This window comes from Sparus aurata, chromosome 18 (assembly GCF_900880675.1).
Source record: "Sparus aurata chromosome 18, fSpaAur1.1, whole genome shotgun sequence".
NCBI classification, from domain to species: domain Eukaryota; kingdom Metazoa; phylum Chordata; class Actinopteri; order Spariformes; family Sparidae; genus Sparus; species Sparus aurata.
Window position 1 is genome coordinate 31,645,068 of NC_044204.1, and position 22,524 is coordinate 31,667,591.

Consider the following 22,524-nt stretch of genomic DNA (forward strand, 5'->3'; position numbering starts at 1 on the left):
TTCAACTGCAAAGCTCAGGAACAGCGACTTGACTGGTGTGCGGATGTATACAGCCGCAAGCTGGTGATTCTAGTTATCATATGAACCGTTGAGTAAGGCCCAAAACTGTGTTTTGTGAGGTCAGAGTGACCTTCGACCCCCAACTTCTAATGAGTTCACGCTAGAGTCAAAGTGGACGTTGCCAGATTTGAAGAAATTCTTGATATCGCGTTCACAAGAATGAAGGAAAAGACGAAAGGCCAGTGAAGTCGTGGCCGGAGGCATAAAAACGAAGAAATAAAGAGAAAAACTGATTTTCTAAAATACTTTAAAATGATCCTCTCGGGTATTTTAGACCTCACGCTCTGACACGTTGATGCATGAAGTTTACCTTAACAGTGTTTAAAAACACAATAATCTTGCTTTACGAACAGATGATTAATATGTTCAAGACGTGTCACTTTAAACAGGAAGGTGATTTACTGTATTATAACGTTAATTACATGATAATCTACAGCGCTGAATGTTTATCACAGCTCAGTGAAGACTGTACAGATCCAAATCAACTCGACAAATAAGAACATGTCGACTACATGGAGGATATTATTTATTAATTACTTTGTTTATATTCTTAAATGTGCTATTTGTGCAGTATTAACACCGACCTACATGCACAACACCACTTTACTGAACTTGAGTGACCTATCACAGCCGTGATAAAGTGAACAACTCCCTGTGATTTATTTCACACTGAACAACACGCACCAGGGTATCTGGGCATCCACTTTTATGTAAAACATTCACACATTTAACTTGTAAAAGAGCACAAGTTGAACAGATGGAAAGTGTTCTCACTTGATTTGCCTATTGAACCACATATAGACAACGACACAGGATACCAACACCAGCGGATAGAGACATGACTGTTCTGTCAATGACACGTTCACAACAACAGGCTGAAAAACACTCCGAAAAAAGCTAACGGGAGCGAAAAAGCTGCCTGCGAGAACATAAACTTACAACCATCTGTCAGCCGACATTATCAGCCGGAGCCCGTGGCAGAGGTCAAACAGGTACTCTAGACACACCAAGACATGCAGACACACAACCATCTGGTGTGTGTGGAGCACAGTGTGCACACACAAGCGCACACGGCACAATAAAAACACTGATAGAGGGAGGCAGCTGTTGTCTGATTCAGCCCGAGAGCTGCAGCGACCCAACAACCGCTGCTCGTTCCTCCATATTTCACCTCCGGGCCTGAGAATCATACTGAATATACAACGACTGAGAGTGAAGCTGGCTGCCTATTTGATGATAAACTACCCCCGAGCAACTGCACTTACTTACCTATGCTCTTTACACTGGCCAGAGGCTGCCAGACCTATAGATGACAGCCTCTGAAGCAGGCCTGTGTGAGCAAACGTCAAAGTAAACCCAGATTAAGACACATTTTTGGCTTTTAAATCAAATCATTCCAGACTTGTTATGTTAAAGAATGACCAGTTGGGCTTGAAGTCACCAAGAACTAGCACCCGCCTCTGCAGCTCCGAGCAGCATTTTGACACTTTTAGCCCGCTGTTTTGGTTCTGACCTTCACAAATGTGGCAATATGGTTGCATCTCTCAGCTCTCATTACACCCACATATACTGTACAAACCCCAAGGCAAAGCTGAGTGCGCTCCACCAGCGCAGCGATTAATGACAGGGAGCTGAAGTAAACAAGTCGCTGGTGAAGAAACTGGAGCTTCAAGCAAGTCAAGAATCCACGCATCTACCCAGTTGTTGATGGTAACCAAGCTGAAGCTAAAAGGCGAGAGAAACATGATGGAAAGCTGCTGTTTTTCTGTGACTAATCTTTGCTGACAACATCGAAGGTTGGGTTTTCTAAGGAGCTGTCGGAAACAGGGATTTGGGCGTAGATTGAAAACTGGGCTTTATTCAGTCTGAATGTCCAAGACCACATTTTGCTTTTCTTTTCAACCAGCTATATATTAGATATATTAGAATATCAGTGCGTCACCGCGGTCCCTGCTACAAAAGTGAGTGGGTCAGTTGTGGCTTCGAAAGGTAGAGCTGCTGTCCGTTAATCAGAAGGCCGGTGGTTTGATCCCATCAGGAGCAATTTGGGGTTCAGCATCTTGCTCAAGGATACTTCAACACGCAGCCAGGGGAATCGAACCAGTGACCTCATCCTACCTCCTGAGCCACAGCTGCCCTAATGCGCCGATACTCTGCCGCTTTCATCTCCGTTTTTTTCCTGTTTTGACTCCTGGGGGAAATAAACGGCTCGTTAGATGATAAATGTCGCAAATGTTCACCAGCTAATGACAAATTTTGCCCGTCTGTCTGCTGGTCGGTGTACAGTTTGCTTTTGCTGTTCTTCTGTTGGAAACGATGTTACGCAAGCGAGAGCGATGAAAGGAAAATATAATTTTCTCAACGTACCAGATCGTTCTACCACTCTGATACTTTCCTTTGCCCTCCTAATCCTTGTATCCACATTACTGATGCTTCATGAATGAAATTTGGTATTTGCCAAAATAATATTGTGCCATTTCAATTTGTATTACAGTTTGAGCACGTATGAGATTTAAGGAGATGTGAAACTTGTGTTATAAAGCCTTTAAACACCTTGAAATCATTTTAGTCTGGTGGTAAATATCTGTAGCTTTGTCGCGATGAAGAACCGCTTTAACACAGAAGAAACCCTTTTCATCTATCGTCGAAATAAAAATACAGACCACAGTAGTTTGGCGGCAAAAATACTTTTTTTGCTAGGTAAATCTATATTTTAATTCCTCTTAGGAGGGTTTAATTATTTCCACTTGCCTGAATAATTCCTCATCGTGAATTAACTTACTTAAACGGAGAGATACAGACTCAAGTCGGGCCGGTGCTGAACCAAAAGCTTTGAGTCCAAATGACTTCATCTGTCTGCTCGCGTCTCACTCAGAGACACACACACACACACACACACACACACACACACACACACACACACACACACACACATATATAAAACCCACTCTGAATAAAGAATAAAATCTATTCTCACAGGTATATAACAGTGTAAAGCAGCTGGAAGAGAAAAAAAAACTACAAAGACCGTTTGAACCAGGATGTCTTTTAGAGGATTTATTCAAAACAATGTTTTCTGAACGAGGACATATTCTGCAGTGGACCATCCGCCCACAGTGGTGTCTTTCACTTGCGTCTATGGTCACGTTGTACTCCCCGGTGAATGCAGTGTGTGTCTATAAAGGAAGTCTGAGAAAGAATGGACAGATCCCCGAGGCCTGATGGAAACACTCTGGTATCCACATAATAGATTTGAATATTTTCTGCTACGCTGTTGATACAGAAAAGAGCGATTCCCGCATGAGAAGAATGCCGAGACTCTCAAGGTCTGAGCGAGGGAAGAAAAACAATACAGAAGTGGCCTTCACTGACGTCACACAACCCGCCGTGAACTCAAGCATCTGCATTTAAACATGCATCATTCAGCTTCCTACTTACTCCTCAAGTGTGTGCTAAAAGACCTCCTCGCTCGCTATTATGAGCATGATAATGTTCCTGTAAAGATTGGTAATTTCTTTTTGTAATTCTGCAGCAAATCCAACCATCAGAGCAACACATTGACTTTGTCAGACCTACCTGTGAAGGGGCGCTCCTGCTGTGTGACATTCTGTTGTTATTGTGTATGTGTGTGTGTGTGTGTCGGTGTACGTCTGTACTCCAAATCACACTTTTGAACTGTTTGTTGTTGATGCTGAGGTTCAGAGAAACTTACCAATCGGATATGATCATATATGGTCCATTAGACCCACGGACTGCAGCACACTCATAGACCCCGCCATTAAATACAACCCATCGTCATGCTAATTAATGCTCCATTTGGCAGAGAGGGAAAAAATGGCGAGCAGATAGAAGAAGACAAAAAATAAATAAAAAATTTGGTAGTTTCAAAAATTAATAGGCTTTTATGGCTCGAGATGCTCCTCCTTAATTATCGGCTCAAAAAGAAAAATCTTCGTATTTGTTGGGGGAAAAAAAGGCTCGTACAGATTTACCTGTGTTCTGGACACCCTTAGAGATGGAAAACTCACCCAGGAGTGGCGCGGGGAGGGGGAGGAGGAGGAGGAGGATGAGGAGGAGGGATGGAGGTTTGGACCTGGGTGTGTCTGGAGTGATCAGCCACCTGTTCTGCATCCTGGCTTCGCTCAAAGTACTTACTGTAACAAGGAGTCTGCTTTTTTTCACTTCTGATTTCATTTTTTCTTCACTTGTTCAAATTTCAATCACTATACGACCATAATCTAAGCATCTGGACTATCGATAGAAAAAAAATAAAGAACTTTACAGTGAGTAAAGAGGGAGACAGGAGTCCAACGAAAAAAATGGGATAAAGACTAAATTCCCCCATAAATCATGTGAACAAACAGGATGAAATCAAAGTGTACTAACCTCTGCTTGTTTGCGCCACATGTCCAGGTTCTTGCGCTGAGCTTTGGAGAAATGGTCCCATGCCTTTTGTTTGGAAGCAGCTTGGAATACAGACACAATCTGTTCAACTGTGGCGGGATGCAGGGAAGGACCAGAGACCATCCAGAGACAGAGAGAGAAAGAAAGACAGAGGGCAGGTGGGAAGGAGCAGAGGAGTGAGAAAGTGGAGTCAACTAGGGATGTAAAGAACTGTGTGAGTGTGTGTGTTCATATATGTGTGTGTTTCTGTGTGTGTGTGTGTGTGTGCAAGCGTGTGATCTACTTACCTGCTGATGCCAGTGCATCACCTCGTGGATTGTTGGATGCGTAATTCCGCCACACGCAAACTTAAATAAATTCTACATCTTTCCCACATGCCAACATGATATACTGTGTACTGGTTCTTCACAGTTGCTCTGCTAACACTGACTTTGATTTCTATTAGCTAGGAGCTTGGCTTGACAGAAAGTGATGGGCACTTTGGTCCGCACTGAAAAGAAATCTAAAAAACTACTTGACAGGCTGCCATGAAACTTGGCCAAGAAACTGAAGCCCTGAATTGCTCCCAAAGAGCAGGTCAGCATCCTGCATGGTGGCTTCTGCCATCAGTGTGTGAATGAGTGAATGAGACATGTGTTGTGAAGCGTTTTGAGATGTCAGTAGACTGGAAAAACGTCCATTTACCGTTTACAGATATAAATGGCTCCTAGAGGATGAATCCTAGAGACCAGGGTGGAAAATGAACTGTTTTGTCTACTGGCCCGCGGCAGGTAGATACTAAGATCTCTCAGAGTCGTGAAAATTAAAAGAGGTTGTTGTTCCAGGTCACCGCACTTTGTTTCTATTACCTGTTTCTTATTTTCTCATTAAATCCGCTCAGTTATACAAATCCCCAAACACTCGGATCCATTAGTGTCGGTGGCTTTTTATTTCTGTGAGTCGCTGTCAGTGTGTTTCTTTCAATCATGCGGCTGTTATTTGTGTTTTCTCAGCTTAGCTTGCTCAGTACAGCTAACTTACTTTTTTCAGGCATCAAAGACTGAACTGACTGAGTTGATCTGCTTTCTCCCTTCACTGGTGACAGGGAACAGTTTTCTCTGCTGGGTGACAGTTATAGGTTGCAACTCCTGCCTAAAGGCAACTCTGGGAAGACACGCCTCTGTAGCTGAATCCTAAAATGGATTTCCTTCAAATCTGATAGATATTCATGTGTCTCTCATGATGACTAGCAACAACTCATCTCCTGAATTTTAATCCAAAGCCATGATCTAATTTGTCAAATAATTTGTTGGATGACCAAATGTTTGCACAACTAATATCTGCACTCTGTTCTTTATTATATTATTATATCAAATATGAGCATGCTTACATGCTAAACTAAGAGTGTGAACTTGGCAAACATATCTGCTGAACATCAGCGTGTTGACAGAGATCCTCTGTGCAGGCTCACAGAGCTGCTGGCATTGCTGCAGACTCTTTGTCTTGTGTAATATTTTTTTAACAAGGGAAATTTTGCTAAGCAACTGGCAGCTGCCAAAAATAACCTACTTTAAGTGTGCCACTGCTGACCACTGTGCAGCTCCACCACAGCAGTCGGCTGTAAGGAATCTCGCGCAAGGACACTTTGTTAAAAGTAGCTCAGTGTCCCTGATTCCCTTTCCCCTATTCAGATTTCTGTCTTCTTCTGAAAGGAACGGCTGAAATCTTTACACCTCTGCAGCTAACCCTTCGGTAGCTGCAAAATGACGGCGCAGAAACTGAACAATGGGACTCCAATTACTCTCATTCGGACCAGACCTTTAACTCCTGGGTCTTCTACAAGTCCACATGTGATGTGGCGCTGACAGCTGGTCTGAGTCTGACTCTTCTGCGTCAGACTCTGTCTTAGCTGCAGTGTAGCGATACAGTCATCTCTATCTGTTGTCATGTGGGTGGTCTGTGTATCCCGGAGGTCCTAATGTACACGAAGGAGGGGAGACTGGGGGTCAATATGACTGCCGGCTATGTGTGTGTGTGTGTGTGTGTGTGTGTGTGTGTGTGTGTTTGCAGAGCAGCAAGAGAGAGAGAGAGAACAGTACAGGGATCAATAGCATCTTCCCAGCACCCTGTAATTTGATGGAGCAGATCGACGGTGAAGTCAGAGAAGAGAGGAAAGGGTAGAGACTCTGTGTGTGTGTGTGTGTGTGTGTGTGTGTGTGTGTGTGTGTGTGTGCGAAAACATTTCTGTATTCCACTTCTTTACAATATGGTAGAAAACGAAGTTCAAATGGAAACTCTTCACAGCGAGGTCTGTGGATTAACTTTAGAAAGAGGGACATTGTTTCTGGAAAGGCAAAATGCTTTTTGAGTCTTTGAAATGCATTATTTTTTCAACGCTTTGAGCGCCACAAATGAAATTCTCTGCGGCTTTATTGTATTAGTGTAGCAGCCGAAGATTGAGAAGCCAATATCTCAGAGCCAGGGCACATAAAACGAAAGCCATCTGCATGGTTTGAACCCTCTAGGGACTAAGTAATATTTTTTTTTTCTGATTCGGGTGAACTGACCTTTAAGGCGACATATTCCATCAGAGACGGACCTACGTGGACGGCAACGAAACGCGTCGACAGGCTGCATTTACTTGGTACGGGCAGAGAGTTGTTCCCAAGCGAAACTTGTAAAAAACCATCTCACAGGAGTCCAGTCTCTGCGTTATCATTAATATGGCCAGCAATGCACCAAGAGGAAAGGCAAAGTCATGAATAGGAATGTGTTTGCATCGGCTGAAATGATGGAGGGCGGCTAACACAAGGACAGCAACTCCGCTCCCGTTTATGTGGTTTATAGCCTGCAAACACAGCCACATAAATCTTCTACGTGTTCAATATGTATTCTTCACTCGATGCGCAATAAATGAGACAAAAACTGGAAACTTTACCTCGTTTTCAAGGATGTTTACATTCTATTTAACATGCGTGTGGAGGGATAAGTGGAGACAAAGTGCCGCGGGCGTCGGTGTAAACCAGCAGCTGCTCAGCCGAAGCTGTCCGAGGTGGGCAGGGGAGCAGACTTTGCCTTTGGCCTTTCATCAATTGTAACGAGCCAAGCATGCATCTACTCTATATGTTTGTATTCATGCAGTGAATGTGTTGGGCTACTTACTACATTCATCTGAAGGCAGCTCGAATAATATTCCAGTCAAGTCACTGGCGCCGGTGTTATTTTTCCCTTGTTGTGTGTAAAATATTTATTTATCTGAAGCAGTAAAGACACTGAATGTCTCTCGGTGGTTAGGAAAGAAATCAAAACTTACCTTTCACATCCTCCCAAACACAAGCTAGCATGAAACAAGGTGGCTTTTACGGTGCTGTTAAAATCAACAACCTTCATATCCACAATGTGCGCTCCTTAGCGATTAACACCACGCACACATGCTCTGTGCACCATGTGAGAGTCAATGAGGGGCTGTGGACATTATCATACTTACTTTTTTGCAGCATTTCAGGCTCATAAAGTCTTGACTGGGATTGTGCCTTCATTTGTGAATAACTGGCTGTCTGTTGACCTCTACAATCTACTGTATGCTTACGTTAAGGACACTTACACTCATCCAGCCAAGCTCGGAGCGGACGCGTTCTTATCCTCCTCCTGTACTTTTACGACAAAACACGGAGTATTATGTATTCTAGTGAACTTTAACTGAGTTACCCTCTCCCCTTCAATGTGTGTGAGTGATCCTGAATTGATCTTTGGCCTTGATACATGTATTACAGTCTGTAGTGTGTGTGACTGAGAACACGGGACTCACATTGACCCACTATGCCAGACAGCGCGGTCTTGAACTTGTCTTTGGCCTCCTCCATCTCCTTCTCGTGCTGGCTCTTCTCGCCCGTCAGCCGGCGGATGTGGCCGTTGGAGGACTGGATCATGGAGTAGAAGTTGTTGGCGTTCCTGCGGTTGACTTCGCCTCGTTCCAGCCAGGTCAGGAGCACGCGCACCGCTTCGGGAAACTTGCCGTCGTCTGGCCAAGTGGGTGCGAACACGGAGAGAAGGAACAGTCGGGAAAGCAAAGATAAATTATTCATGCGCAGTCCCAGGACACTAATGCTTGCGAGGCCAAAAAAGATTACAAAGCCTTGTAAAAGTGAACATGATTATCATAATCCGTGTGAGACAAGACTGTGGTATAAAGGCAAATAAAGGCGAGCAAGCAACTTTTAATATGTTGAGTGAAAAGTCAACATAATAAAGTCCGGGTTTATGTGAGGTAACGCTGAAGTCATTAAAATAACACCACAGTTAAGTGAAGAGAACAATGACATGAGGACAAAATTGAAATGTAAGGAGTGACTGTCAAACTCTTTAACAACACCTGCAGGAAATGGAGTTTGTAAGGCGAGCGGAGATGAAACCCTTTTAGGGGTTTCTTGTCATCAAAAGGACAAAACAGGTTTGGATTGCAGGAATATAACTGGTCCTGAAAACAGCTAAACCTCCTCCTTTTCTCCCTCTGGGTGGAAGATTCAGGAGCGAGTAAAACTAAACCTGCAGCAAATAACTGTGATGTGTGTTTTCCCAACAGCAGCCAAAAGTGATCAGAAACAAATCCGTGGATACAACAGCAGCGTTTTTTTCAGAGTTCTTTACACCGGGGCCAGCGAAGGCAGGGCTGTAAGAGACTCGCGCAGATGGCAGAGTGGCAGAAAAGTCACAGCCATTTTGTTATCGTGCGACTGTGACTGAAACCTGGAAGTGTCATTGCTCATTAGAGGAACAAGTTTATTCAGCCGGAAACTCGACATAAAGGGGGGGGGGGGGGGGTGAAAAGGAGAAAATGGAAAAGGATGAGCCGAGAAGAAATACGAGTGCAGAGGGGAAGGGAGAGGAGAAAGGGACAAGATAAGAGAGAGGAGCATGTGCTGAGGGGGGGAGAGTAAACCGATCTACCGTGTTTAACAGCCTCTGTGTAACGTCCTTTGAAAACAAATTCCCTGAATTTGTTTGGACATCAGAGAAACTGCTTTGTCAGTTTCACCAGCTGCAGCTTAGGACCATCCCTGTAACCCTTCGGCTTGCATTGGATGCCGACTGCAAGCACAAAATTATACCTTAATCCTCTACCCTTTGTGTTAGAGCAGAAGTGCCGTGAGTGGGTCCATTTTTACTCGAGTTTGCTTATAAACAGCGTGACCATACATTTACATTGTATACATTTAAAACCCCCTTATACTCATTGAAGAAAATGTGCCACATGTGCCGAGATTTTGCTTCTTTACTGAGCTGAGTTTCTTACGCGGTATCGTATAACGTGCATACTGTACTGCATACATTTTATATTTTGGGAAGTCGACCAACCTTTGATCTTGTCTCCCAGCTGGCTACACTCGTGCTCTGAGTAGTGGACGATTGGAGGCGGGGAGGGCGGTCGGAGGCGATCCTCCTCCATCTTGCGCCGGTGCCTCTCCTCCCTGGCCAACATGCGCTGGCGACACTCCCACTCGTAGAGGTCGTCTCGGGCCTGGGCGAAGTCCACGTGGAGACGGCCCGTGTCTTTTTTGTCTGTGCTGGAGCCTAAACGGACACGATAACCTAAAGGAGACAAAAGATGTAAAAATGATGAGACAAAAAGGAAACTGGCGGGAGGAGGGGGAGGAGCTTGCCCAGTAAAATGAAGTCATCCGTCGGCTTGACAGTTTGATGTCATTGTCACAGTTTCAATTAAACATGTCGTCACTATATTTTGCTTTTTGGCATTCGTCTGTCCACATCTTTGATCCAGACTAAAATATCTGAACAACTATTGGATGATTTGCAAAGAGAGTTTGACATTCATGGTCCCCAGAGGATGAATCATGAAGACTTTGGCATTACAGCTGTCACCGTAGTGCTGTTTTTGGATCCAGAAGTGACCATGTTTGGACGTGAGAGTGGAGCTGGGAAGCACATGCACGTCAACGTCTCGATCCTGATTCATGGTCACAATCACAAGGTAGACTAAAGCGTAGCCCTCGAGGTTTCCTGTAGAGCCATTATCACCTCATCATTTTAACTGTTTCCAAACATGGTGCCCGCGGGTGCCCGGTTGCCCACAGTGAGCATACAGGTTGCCTGCAGAGCACCTTAAACTTAGACTGTCTGTGTTTCCCACACATATAATTTCCTTGGGCGACCATTTTTTGCATAAAAAATAAATAAAGAATCCGTCTGAAAGGACATCATCCTCGATCGATTAACTGGTGGACAATCTGCCCTCCCTCTTCCCCTCCTGTCTGCAGTCAGACACACAACAACACGTCATACTTGCCTGACATCCATCAATAAAAACGAAACAGACCTTGGAAATTTAGCAAACATTTTGACTAAATCTAATTTTGTTTTCTATATTTCTATGTTTTTGCTTGACGCCTCCGTCTCACAGGAAAGATGGCCGTAGCCTTTTAGTCTTGTCATTAGATATTTGACAGTAGAGAGCAACGAGACACAAAGGAGGGAGAGAGAAGAGGATGACATGTGACAAAAGGTCCCTCGTCGGCTTCAGACCGATGAAGCCTGAACGCCTCTCATTTCCAACAGCTGCCGACTTCACGCTTCCTCCTGCGATCTGGTGGTCACACTTTTATCGAACACTGCTAATTTCTCAGCGATTTTGTAAATGTACTATATGATAATCGCTCCAGTGTTAGATCTGCTAGACGAATACGGGGGCGGAAAAAAAAAAATGGAGTATGGGACTCCTTTTAATGCAAATGAAAAACATGCCTGGAGGCCTGAATTTGAGTCAACACGAGGAGAGAAGAAGCAGGAGAGCAACAAACACGAGCTTCACTCTGCGTTCGTCTTGCAGGGTTTCTTTCTGGGCCAGTCACCTTCCACTGACTTCCACAGACTTACGACTCCACAGATAACAAACCACCGAGCAAGCTCTCTATTACCTCTCTCTTTAAACTTTTATGAGCCTTTTTTTTTTTGTTACTTGTTTGGACCTCATCATCTCAGGATATATATATTGTAATTGTACGGTTCTGCTGAGTTCAGAAGGCCTGCGTCGTTTTGTCAATACACGAGAGAGACTGGAGGCCAATTACTCCTCTAGTGGCACTGAAAGACCACAATATCCCTCATTACCTCACTACTCCCCTCTTATCATCACGCTCTCCTCCTTACTCAATTTTCACTAATGGCTGGTTGCGGAGCTGAAGTGAAATCATGCCCATTTTCTCATTTAATTGGGTGAAATGCTCAGAAAGAGTGTTTATATATATATATATATGTGCGTGTGTGTGTAGCTGGACACAGTAATGATCCCCGGTGCGATTCACTGTCAGGCCCAACACACTCATCATAAGAGAAGGGGGGTGGGTGGGTAGTACTGTACATGGCAGCGCAAACAGGAAAAAGAAAGAAAGAGGGTGAGTTCGGGGGTTTCTAATTCAGTCCGCTCTCTCTGCTTCAGGCTCCCAATCTCACACTACTTCAATATTTCATACGAGGAGGTCTCAGGGTGCCGGGGCTGCTGGAGTGTGTGTCGTTTGCCGGGTACTGTGTTTGCATAGGGTGTGTGTGTTTGTCGGGGAGGGGGGGGGGTATTATTTATGGGAAAACTACATAGCTCTGTCATCTGGCTAATATATGGGCCTCAGCTCCCACATCTCACAGAAAGAATAGCGGCAGATGAAATCACAGGGATCTCTCATTCAAACTAATTCGCGCGCACACACACACACACACACTTGGAAATGCATGAACACACACTTAATAATGCTGGGGATAATGCTGAATTGGTTGCTGGGTTAAATGGTTTTTTTTAAAAAGCAGCAGGAGCAGATAGAGATTTAAGACTTTGGGTTCCAGAAGCTGCTGTGAAAACTCAAGATGAGTGAAAAGAAAAAAAAACCATCTGCTGGTTAATAGAGCTGCTTTTTTACTACTTTAAAAGCTTCACAGAACAAAACCTTTGCATACCTGTGGATCAGCGCGTGTGTAGAAAAAAACATGGCAGACAAAATCAGAATAAAAACTAATGCTGATAAACTAAAATCTAATGCTGCATTTTGTTTCTGATTCCATGGCGCTAGAGGACGTCGTTAACCTTCAACCACAATTGCATAATTATATTTACCTTGTTATGACTACGTTAGCTTTAGCCTATACATATGTGTGCTGTCTGATTCATTTGAGTTTTGAGACAATATCGGGACTTTATCAGTGACCTGATTGGTCCAGGTGGGTCTACCAACTCGTTTTAGATGGTCTTAGTCTGTAAATTGAAGATTTATTTTCATATCTGTTGAGTCTGAATGAAATCTGTTTCAGCTTTTGAAGCGTTGGTAATGCCCATCTTCCCGTTGAAACTAAGAGGGGCTGAACTCTTGAACTATCACCTCTAGAGGGTCAAAGTGCTGCCTTCAGTAGGCTTCTATGCAATATTACAATGCATAACCATCCTTTAAAGTCAAACTCTGGACATATCTTACACATTACACCTTCATTAGTTATCTATATCTTCTATAGTCTAACTCTCATTATTCTAAAACATTGTGAGCGTATCAACTCATCAACCCAACAGAGTTACTAAGAGGCAGAAGCTGCTGGTTCTCATAAATCTCCTTCCTCTGATCTGCTATTTTAAAATGTTCCTTTAATGATGTTCTTCACATGTTAAAAAAGGATGATCCTGAATCATTCATTGATCACTTAGGTTTGCGGTATGGCCACGCGTTTTAAATAATTTACCCCTTCTGTGAAATCATATTTTTTGAGTAAGTTTGGAAAGTTGGACGGCTCTAAATAATACAATACCCATGAGCCTCGGCGTACGTTGCTATGGAGGAGAAGGCAGAGCTTCAGTGATTCAAAATGTGCTTCACGATTTACCCAGAATCCAACAGTGATACATTTAAGCTGCACACTGTGAAATAATTTGTCTCAACAGTGAAATCTTTAGCTTTCATTCACAGTTAGCAGCGCACGTAATACAATTTTAAAGATCCCCTCCGGACAAGTTTTAACACTGTACTTTGGCTAATAATCTCTTTCTGATGTGGTTTTTACACAAAAAAAAGTTATATTATCTTATTAAAATCCTTCTTCTCAAAACTCACTCTCCCTCATTAAAAAAATCCTGGATCTACGCCTCTGCAAATATGTGTCATTTCTAAAGTTTAACTTCTTCACAGGAGACGTCTCGTACTTTACTAAAAAAGTCCTTTTCTCGGCGTATACGGAGGCTTCAAGTTCCCAGGTCACACTTGTTTAAGTTCAGTATTGATGTCACAAATCCTTTCTAATAAGCTCTCTCAAAAAAACGGATTTTCAAAGAGCAGAGAGAATTTACTCTTGCAGCAATGAATGTGAAAACAGCCTTCTGGTGTCAAACGCCGTTCTACACAGTGACTGTAGGAACAAGAACAACACAACAACAACACACTTTAGAGCTGAGGGGGAGTTAGATTAGAAATGTCTAATTAAAACGCACCTTGACATTTTTAACGCACACGAGCTTGTACCAACTTTTGAATCAAGGAACCAGACTTTTAGCAGAAGACGTCAAACCTTGAACACCGACGTACTCGAGGTCAGACAGCGAGGAGATGAAGAGGTGAGAGATGAGAAGACCTCCGCAGACTCCCTTATAAAACTGCCATGTTATGAACGTCGTTGAGATAGGAGAACATTTATGAACTTTTTTGGGGCCTTCTTGAAAATTTGGCTAAAGTTAAACATTCATTTATTTATTTTCTAGTGCAAAAATGCATGTTTAGCTCCACTTGTTTCCATGTTCATGAGTGACTATGAGGACAGTGAATTGGGACTCTGTATTCTTGCTCGTCATTTATCCAAATGGACAAAAATACACTAAAATATTAGACTAAGAAGCACTCAGACAATTAGAAAGAGTGAAGACAGCTCACCGGACAGGAAGAGAGCTTTGTCCACAGTGAACTCCTCTGCGAATCTGATATGGCAGAAGTTCTTCTTGCTCTTGCGTATGGCCGTGATGTCACCACACTGTCCGAAGACCTCCATGATGAGCTGCTCGGTGGCGTTCTCTGGCAGACCGCCGACAAACACCGTCTTACAACCTGGAGGGCGGTCTCTTGTGGCGGGAGGGGGAAGGTCTGTTCGAAAGCAGCGGGACAGAAGAGAGAACGTACCGTTATATATGTGTGTGTGTGAACCAACCAAGACAGGGAAGAACTGAATGATGAAACTCCGTGCGGTCGCGTTTACGTCGAGGTCGTGCAAACAACTCAAGAAACGATTCAGCCGTCCCTGAACGCTGAAGCCTGTTGATGTTGAGTATGAATTATGCTCTTTGACACGCTGAAAACAATATATCCAATGGCAAGAACATGGCGTTTTGATTACATCGCTGCGTGAGATCATGTGGGCAGACCAGGGGAGCAGGTTTGATTTCCTCTCGTTTGTTTTCACTGAAAAAGAAATATGTGTATGCCTCAATGTATAGTCAATAAAAGACAATCCAAATAACAAAATCTGAACAGAGAGAGATGAAGAGCAGCTGCTCACTTGTAGCGTCAATCCAAAATAACATCTACATTCCACATGGGAACATACTCCAGGAGGTTCAACAAGTAACAAAAGCCAGTCAATAATCTGCCTACCAGGTGGATCAATATATCCAACATGCATACAAGTTATAAATACAGACGAGGATATGATGGAAGTGAAAGCCATCCACACAAACAGAAACTGAGCCTTATTATATGCAACAGGCGCACAAGGAGCCTGCCATGACAAAGCATCAAATCCCCTCATAATAACCAAGGAAAACAAAAGCAAATACATTACATCCAGAAGGCATAAATGACAAATAAATCCCACGAACCGATCTGAGGTCGCACTCCACATCCACACTGAGAGGAATAAGGGCCAGGTCGGTCACATCAACATTTAAACAGGATGAAGAACGAACAACATTCGACCACATTCAGGAGCGGTGCGCTGGCAGAGTTCAATTTAGTCATATTTAAAACATAGCACTTATGACCCTAAAAAAAGGATAAAGCTTAATGCATGAATAATGATAACGTGGAGCAATATGCTCAGATCATTTTTTGTTAGATAAATGTTAATATCTAACCATTCCATGCATGAAAATGAAATCCTTTTTGGCCACCGAGTGATTGCGAATCCTCTCATGTGGAAGGTCCCCTGCACTGCAGAAATCACTTATTCAACACAGATGAGTGTTGACTGATCTAATCTCCAATAGATCAAGCTTCTCATCCATGATGAATGTGATTAGCTGGGTCTATGAGGAGCGCACCAGCTAATCAGTGGAACGCTGAGAACGCTATATTTCCGGATGTCTGCTAGAAAGGCCGTGCAATCAGAGTTACTGATGCTCCAGCCCCTGAAGATATCGATACTCTGAAATGAACTGGGGCTGAACTTGGTTGGATACCTGACGTGCATCATAAGGGGCCTGGTTGATCGGCGCCATGTGGAGTAATTCAGATATCTCGGGCTCTAATTTACGTGTAATCAAACAGATTTCAAGCCTGTCAAACTGAAAAAACCTTCCTGCGGCAAAACCACTGGTAATCAGCAGAGAAGTCTGTTCTGTATAACAAACAGTTGTGCAACAGATTTTTGCCTTCTGGTTCCCGTCTTTATCCTCCTATTAGCCAAAACAAACATTTGAAAAGCCTGAGCACCCTCTGCCAACTCTCAGCTAAAGTCTGTTAGGGAAAGAAGAACTAACTCGGGAACCAAATCCTCCTTGTTTAAAGGAGACATATTATGCTAATTTTCAGGTTCATCATCATTTCATTTTGGGTTACTGCTAGAATAGGGTATCAAGTTTTAATGCTCAAATAACGCATACATTTTCTCATCATCTCCACTGCTGCAGCACTTTAATCTGCAACGCTCCCGTCTCTTTAAGGCCCTTCCTGTTGCATACAACGTCTCCTCTGATTGGTCCGCTCGCACAGGCCTGACCGGGCACCACAAACAACAACAGAGCAGATGTGCAATATCAATTCTTACGTGACAAATCAGCAGCTAGGAACAAATTATGTAAATGTGTGACTCTGTGACGAGGTGTGATGTCACAAAGTCACAGAATGAAAAGGCAGGGAGGACGACTGATGAGGCGTTTCAGGAGCAGTGTTTTCTGTGGGAGAGATGAGCTTCTGTTGGTGCAGACTTTGACCTTTTAACGGTTAGATCTTTACATGCACAAGAACCTACAGTATATAAAAAAGGACATGTACAGGTCATGATAAATTTACAGCTTCTTCTTTTTCGCTCCAACCTTCGATTGCAGCTCAAGATCAAGATCTTGGTGGTGAAGAAAGAATAAAACACAGCACAAACAACTTGTTTTTCAGCAGGATGGCTGGACTCCTACACGACTAAGTAAGCAGCGCCGCAATTTGGGAGGACATCAGAACTGAGTTGCTATCGCTGCTTCACATTCGGTAGAGCCAGCTGTCGTTAGGGCGCCTATTAAGGATGCCTCCTAACAGTGTGAGAGTAAATAAAACAACCGTCCTACTGGAATACGTATTCTACAAAAAGAAAAATATTTATGGGATGTCAGCAGTGAAAACACAACGATCCAAAGTCGGAGTCTTCTCCTGGCTAAAAAGATTTATCAGCTCATAATCCCCCTGCTGCCAGAACTCCTTGTACTCTCATGAAGTACTCTGAAGAGTTGCAAAAAAAAACTTTCAGTCTCTGAGTCCAAGCCAGCGTGGTCTCTCTCTTTTAACTTCTCAGACAGACACCAGCCACCACTGCTTACCCTTCCCTCTGCCTCCTCTTTCCTTTGAATGCGACCGGTAAAGCAAAACATTGAAGTTTCGGTCCTTGACCTCCATAGTTGGCAGATCAAACTAGTTCTGAGTTAAGATGGAAAGATGAAGCAGAGGAGGTGCCGAAAAAGCTTGCGGTAGCAAGAAAAATCTGTGTTGGCAGGAGCAACAAAGACTTCCAAATTAACTGACCTTTTTGGTCCGTAAGTAGCTGACGGTGGCGATGGTGATGATGGGGAGAGCAGCGAGGACAAAGAGAGGAGAACAGGTGCAGTGCAGCAGGAACACAATATGTCATCTTGCAAATTAAATAAAATTTGTTTTGTAGAGGAAACTTTGGGATATTTTGGCTGCAGTCGGATCATTTGTTTGGCGCCAACAACTGTTTTTGCATATAAATATGCTACCTTCTCTGCTACCTGCTGCGCTACTGAACCCGACTGTTCAGCACATTAGGACGCTTTCATGCAAATGCACCGTGCACAACATGCTGATGAACTACTCACGGTGGCCTGATTGAATAAATACATGATATCATACAATATATATGACAGTCCCGGTGATTGTATTAATTATGCAAACAAAAAGCAAGGTGAACCTGCGGCAGAGAGAAGACAGCGAGAGGATGGAGGGAGCAGCTTTGGCAGGATTCACTGCGGAAATCATAACGTGTGAGTGCCGCTGCCAGACAGATTGTAAAATCTAATTTTTTGCCCAAATTCTAACACGATTTGTGCGCCCCGTGGAGTAATTGTGAGATGGACACTTCAAGGCAGACGATCTTAAAATACAGAAAGTTTCTCTGAGAGGACGCCGGAGAAACCACATTAATAACAGGTTACGAAGACAATGTATTTGAAGTGTTTGAAACCACTTTATATTTGAAGATAATTGAAAATATTGTCAATTTTTGTTGTAACATGAACATGGCACATGAACATGCAGCAGCCGGCAGCTCCTCCAGATGTCATTACCTTTTAGTTTTTATAACTGTCATTTTTTTGAGTTTATTACTAAGTATTACCTACAATGTGTCAGAAATACTTTTCATTTAGGCGTGCTGCTGAACACTACAATGCATTCAAATTCAAAAACTACCTCAAAAAAATTGCCACAGAATTGAATCCGGTGTATTAGATTGATTTATAATGGGCAAGAATTTCCATTTTTCTGGACACTTGGTTATTGATTTTGACTCTTAGTGAATCAGCAAACGGAATCTGGAGCTTTAACGACTCACTGGCTGACTAATAAGCCGGTTGATGTGTTTTCATTCTGACATGTTATTTTGGATAAATACAGAAGCTTCTGTAAAGCGAACACACGGCTGATTCTCAGTCCAGCTCCGTCCCACAGGCCTGCTGCCTGCGTGGCCACCCACTGGTCTGCTACACTAACAACAGGTCATCACCATCCATCACTTCGACTGGCTAAACACCTTTTTATGGCCCGCGGGGCTGCCACGGGGAGGAGGCTTCAACTCTCGCAGGACTGTTACTCACAAGATAAAGTGCATTTACACAAGCTGGTAAACGTATTTAGTTCATTCACGTCACACATGAACAAACAGCAGGCGTGGACCTGCTCGCATGAGGATTCATCACAGAGAAACAGATAGCATTGTCTGTAAACACACCGCCGGTACTTCCTCGTCTATTACTGGGATTTTTCAGGTTCTCATTGAGTCTTGGTTGAATGAGGAATTTAGATTAGTGCTTTTTCTGTCTTTTAATCAGTTAAAAACTGTTTTTAAAGTTATTACTTATTACTGGGAAGACTGAACAAACACCCATGGCATCACATTAAGACCAAAGATTCACACGCTGACCCTCGGCATGACTGCACTGATTTACTGAGACACGATAATACTGAGAGAATAAAGATTTTCAATTAAAAAAATTATAATTAACTGACGACTGAGATGAAAACTATTTATTTTACTCAAGGGCAGCCCTGCAGATATCTTTATCAGCAGCGAGACAACCGAAACAAACTGATCGCAACGTCCTGCGACATCCGTCTTCATTTGAGCCGAGTGTGTATATCTGTGAATATATAAAATCTCTCCACACACTACTAGAATCCCCGGAGCTCAAAAGGACACATTTCATCTCTCCTTAATATGAAATATCTCTCCCCGACTGCCTTCAGAAGTTCGAAAGAGCAAGAGACGGACGAAATGAGAGTTTGATTTTAAATTTGATTGTCAAAGTGAGTCCACGGGTCCAAAGGTCGAGCGCAGAGTTTCTGAAACCATTTAGAAAGAAAAAGGCGCCGCCACCGTTTCAGATGAAGTGGGCGAGCGGGGAGGAGGAGAAGGTGAAATATGTGTTAAGGCTGAATGTGGAGGGTTGCGACGAGAAGAAAAGAGCTTGATGAGGACGCACACTGATGGTAAAGGTCAGGCGACAGTCTGTTGCCGCTCAGTTACAGGTCAGCGAGAGGGGATGCTGCTCGAGTGTGTGTGTGACTTCGAGGGTAATGACTACTTGTGATGGACACCATGGGCAAACCTTTACATTTGCAACAAGTCTGAACGGATCAGTGCTTGATTCCCTTTTTGCTCCTCTCGCACTGCGTAACCACTCAAACCATCTGCAGGTTCGCAGCAACACTTCTGCAAACCGGTTCTCTGAGGGTTACTCATCATATTCACTCGCATTCTAACTCCACGTAGAGGATAACATGAACATTTATTTCACATCACGTGTTCTTAATCTCTTAATAATATTTATCCTCACAACAACACACCGCGTGAAATAATGATTCACCTCCGTCACCACTGTTCTCTCATTCCCCCCCCCTCAGCCTTATCTGACGGGGAGCAGACACAGCTTCAGTCAGACAGCTGTTGTAACTTGCCTCAACAATAACGCTTACTTTAAACACATTTGACCTTTTTTGATGTGATGGGCCTGGCAGATTATTATTTTTTTTGAACAAATAACTTGTCAAACTGCAAGAAATTTCAGACAGAAATTGGTGACATGTGCCTGTTTCATGAAGAGATTGTGTAAGTGTTGTTCCCCTGGCTGGAAAATACACAATAAGGTATTCCACCCATCTATCAATTTTCCACTGCCTGACGGCAGAGGTTTCCAGACATATCCCAGATGTCCTTCTCTGCAGCCATGTCCTTCAGTGCCTTGAGGGGGATCCGGAGGCACTTTCAGTCTAGGTGGAATATATAAACCATTCAGCATTTATTGGGTCAGACCCAGTGTCTCCTTCAAGCTGCACGTGCCTCCCTTCAATGCCAAGTACCAGCAGTTCTACTCTGGTTCCAAGTTCCAAACTTCTGCAAGACTAAGCTCCTGAACCTGTCCCGGAGGATGAGCCCAGACATCAGGAAGGCAAACCAATTCTGGGTGATTGCAACCTCAATTTCCACTGTACACCTACTGGAGGAGTAGGACATTTTGCCTTGAGGCTCAGCTCACACATCAATTCACCTGTCTGGATGTGTATACCTGCTGTGATGTCAACCACTCGAGTTAGGCAGAGACATTTAAAGAGAGGAAACAAACCACTTACGGCATGCTGAATAGAAAAGTCTGTAATGCCAGAGATGGTGGTTGTATGACACGTATCTCACCTCTTCCCCACAGAAACCAATCATCTACTTAATTGTAGCCACAAACCAGTAAACACATCAGAAAACTGTGTTGTTGCACTGATGCCAGTGCACTGTTCACTCATTTAGTTTGGTGTGGCTGTAGATGGACTTTTAATAGGCATGGAAGAGGAGGACGTCATGCGAATGCACATGTTTACCAAGAAAGGCGGGGTTATGAGTCACATAAGTCATTAAACTCCTATTTGTTCAAAGGCTCTGATGGGATGTCCTAAATAAAGGTGGTGTTGTGAAACCTAATCGTTGAAGAAAGGGCATTTTAAACCTTACATTAGTTTGTTTTTTTATGTCTCAGTGGGCACTGAAAGTTCAAGAAGTTATGCATCTCTCCCTATTCTTTTCTGCCTAATTAATTTAGATAGGCTAACAAGACCAGGCCCCTAACATGTCTGCCCGAGGGAGATGCCAATATGGCGGCTAAGTGGCATTAAAAGGCATTATGGTCCTATCCTTGCCATCTTGTTTTTTTTTGGTAGCCAGACATATAAGGAATGGAATTGCAGTATTAGCGATTCGTCAATCACAAGGTAGCAATACCCGAAAGCAAACCCACCGTCATCAGCTCTGTCCATATTTTAAACCATCGAGTGTTCGGATCTCATTCTCCCTCTTCACCTCGTTTGGTTGCAACCCTCATCGACATTTTTTTTTACATTAAGCTGCAAACCGCCACAGTACAGTACATGCTGGTGGTCATCGCCCGATAAGAATCTAGAAGTCTATTTAATCACGAACAGACTGATTGTGATACAATCCACAATCTTGCAAAATACACCGATCCGTATAAGTCTTTGATTTGCTTTAAGTCGGCCCCTCGCCTGGGACCAATTTGTCTTTAGACACGGCACCAGGAGCTGCTGGCCCCAACAACACAACTCCCAGGGTTTAGTAGCTTAAGTGTACAATGTAGAGCTGAATCTTACAGAGTTACTTGACTTTCATGAGAAGAATCAAGGCCAGGCAGCTTTCCTTGAGATGTCTGCCTATTCACAATACTTGGCTAAGAGATTAACTTCTTTCTGTGGGGACCGAAATAGGTGACAGGCGAGAAGATCTTAGGCAGAGATGGGGATCAAAAAGGCGACTGAAGAGTAACTGGGACCGAGTACAAAGGAGAGTAGAAAGAGAGTAGAAAGATAAGTGTGATAATGACATGGGTCCACAATAAAGTGTTGTGTCCACGCATGAATCAGGTTAAAACGGCTTCGGATTTTGGGGCACACATATTCTTAGACAACACGTTAGGCTGTTTATGTATCCGGGCCACAAGCAACACAGAGAAAAGCTGCATTTGAATTGTAGAGTAATTGTGACGGGCTTCAATGTTGTTTTGTAAATGCTAGACGATGCTGAACTCACACACAGCCTCGGGGTGTGTGTGTGTGCATAGAGCACCTAGTTCACTTCCCCACACTGACAACTAACTAGCAAGATATCACGCTTTTAATCAGCTCTTCCCAGCTCACCACGCTGTGATAGTTTATTGTGAGCCATGATACACACAGCGGATAAACAAGCACCACTGCGGTGAACGAACGCTATTTACCTAAGAGACGACGCGAGTGTGGGTTTTGTTTTGTGAAAGGATTGTAAACTCCCAAGCTGTGACGGCAGCGGGGAGGCTTTTTTGTTTTAGTTCACCTTGAAGATGACTTGTTAGAC

General features: G+C 43.5%; 1 protein-coding gene across 7 annotated transcripts in view; it reads right to left on the reverse strand.

Moving 5' to 3' along the window:
* enox2 (ecto-NOX disulfide-thiol exchanger 2) overlaps nt 1-22,524 on the reverse strand; it is a 190,503-nt gene that overhangs the window by 20,886 nt on the left and 147,093 nt on the right. For 6 of the 7 annotated variants that reach the window (XM_030395828.1, XM_030395827.1, XM_030395826.1 and 3 more), the window contains 4 exons: nt 14,355-14,561; nt 9,799-10,032; nt 8,252-8,464; nt 4,447-4,553 (listed from right to left, as the gene is read on the reverse strand). In XM_030395828.1, coding sequence (XP_030251688.1) covers nt 4,447-4,553; nt 8,252-8,464; nt 9,799-10,032; nt 14,355-14,561 — 761 coding nt within the window. The remainder of the gene's footprint in view (nt 1-4,446; nt 4,554-8,251; nt 8,465-9,798; nt 10,033-14,354; nt 14,562-22,524) is intronic. The other variant, XM_030395829.1, reaches the window with a different exon arrangement.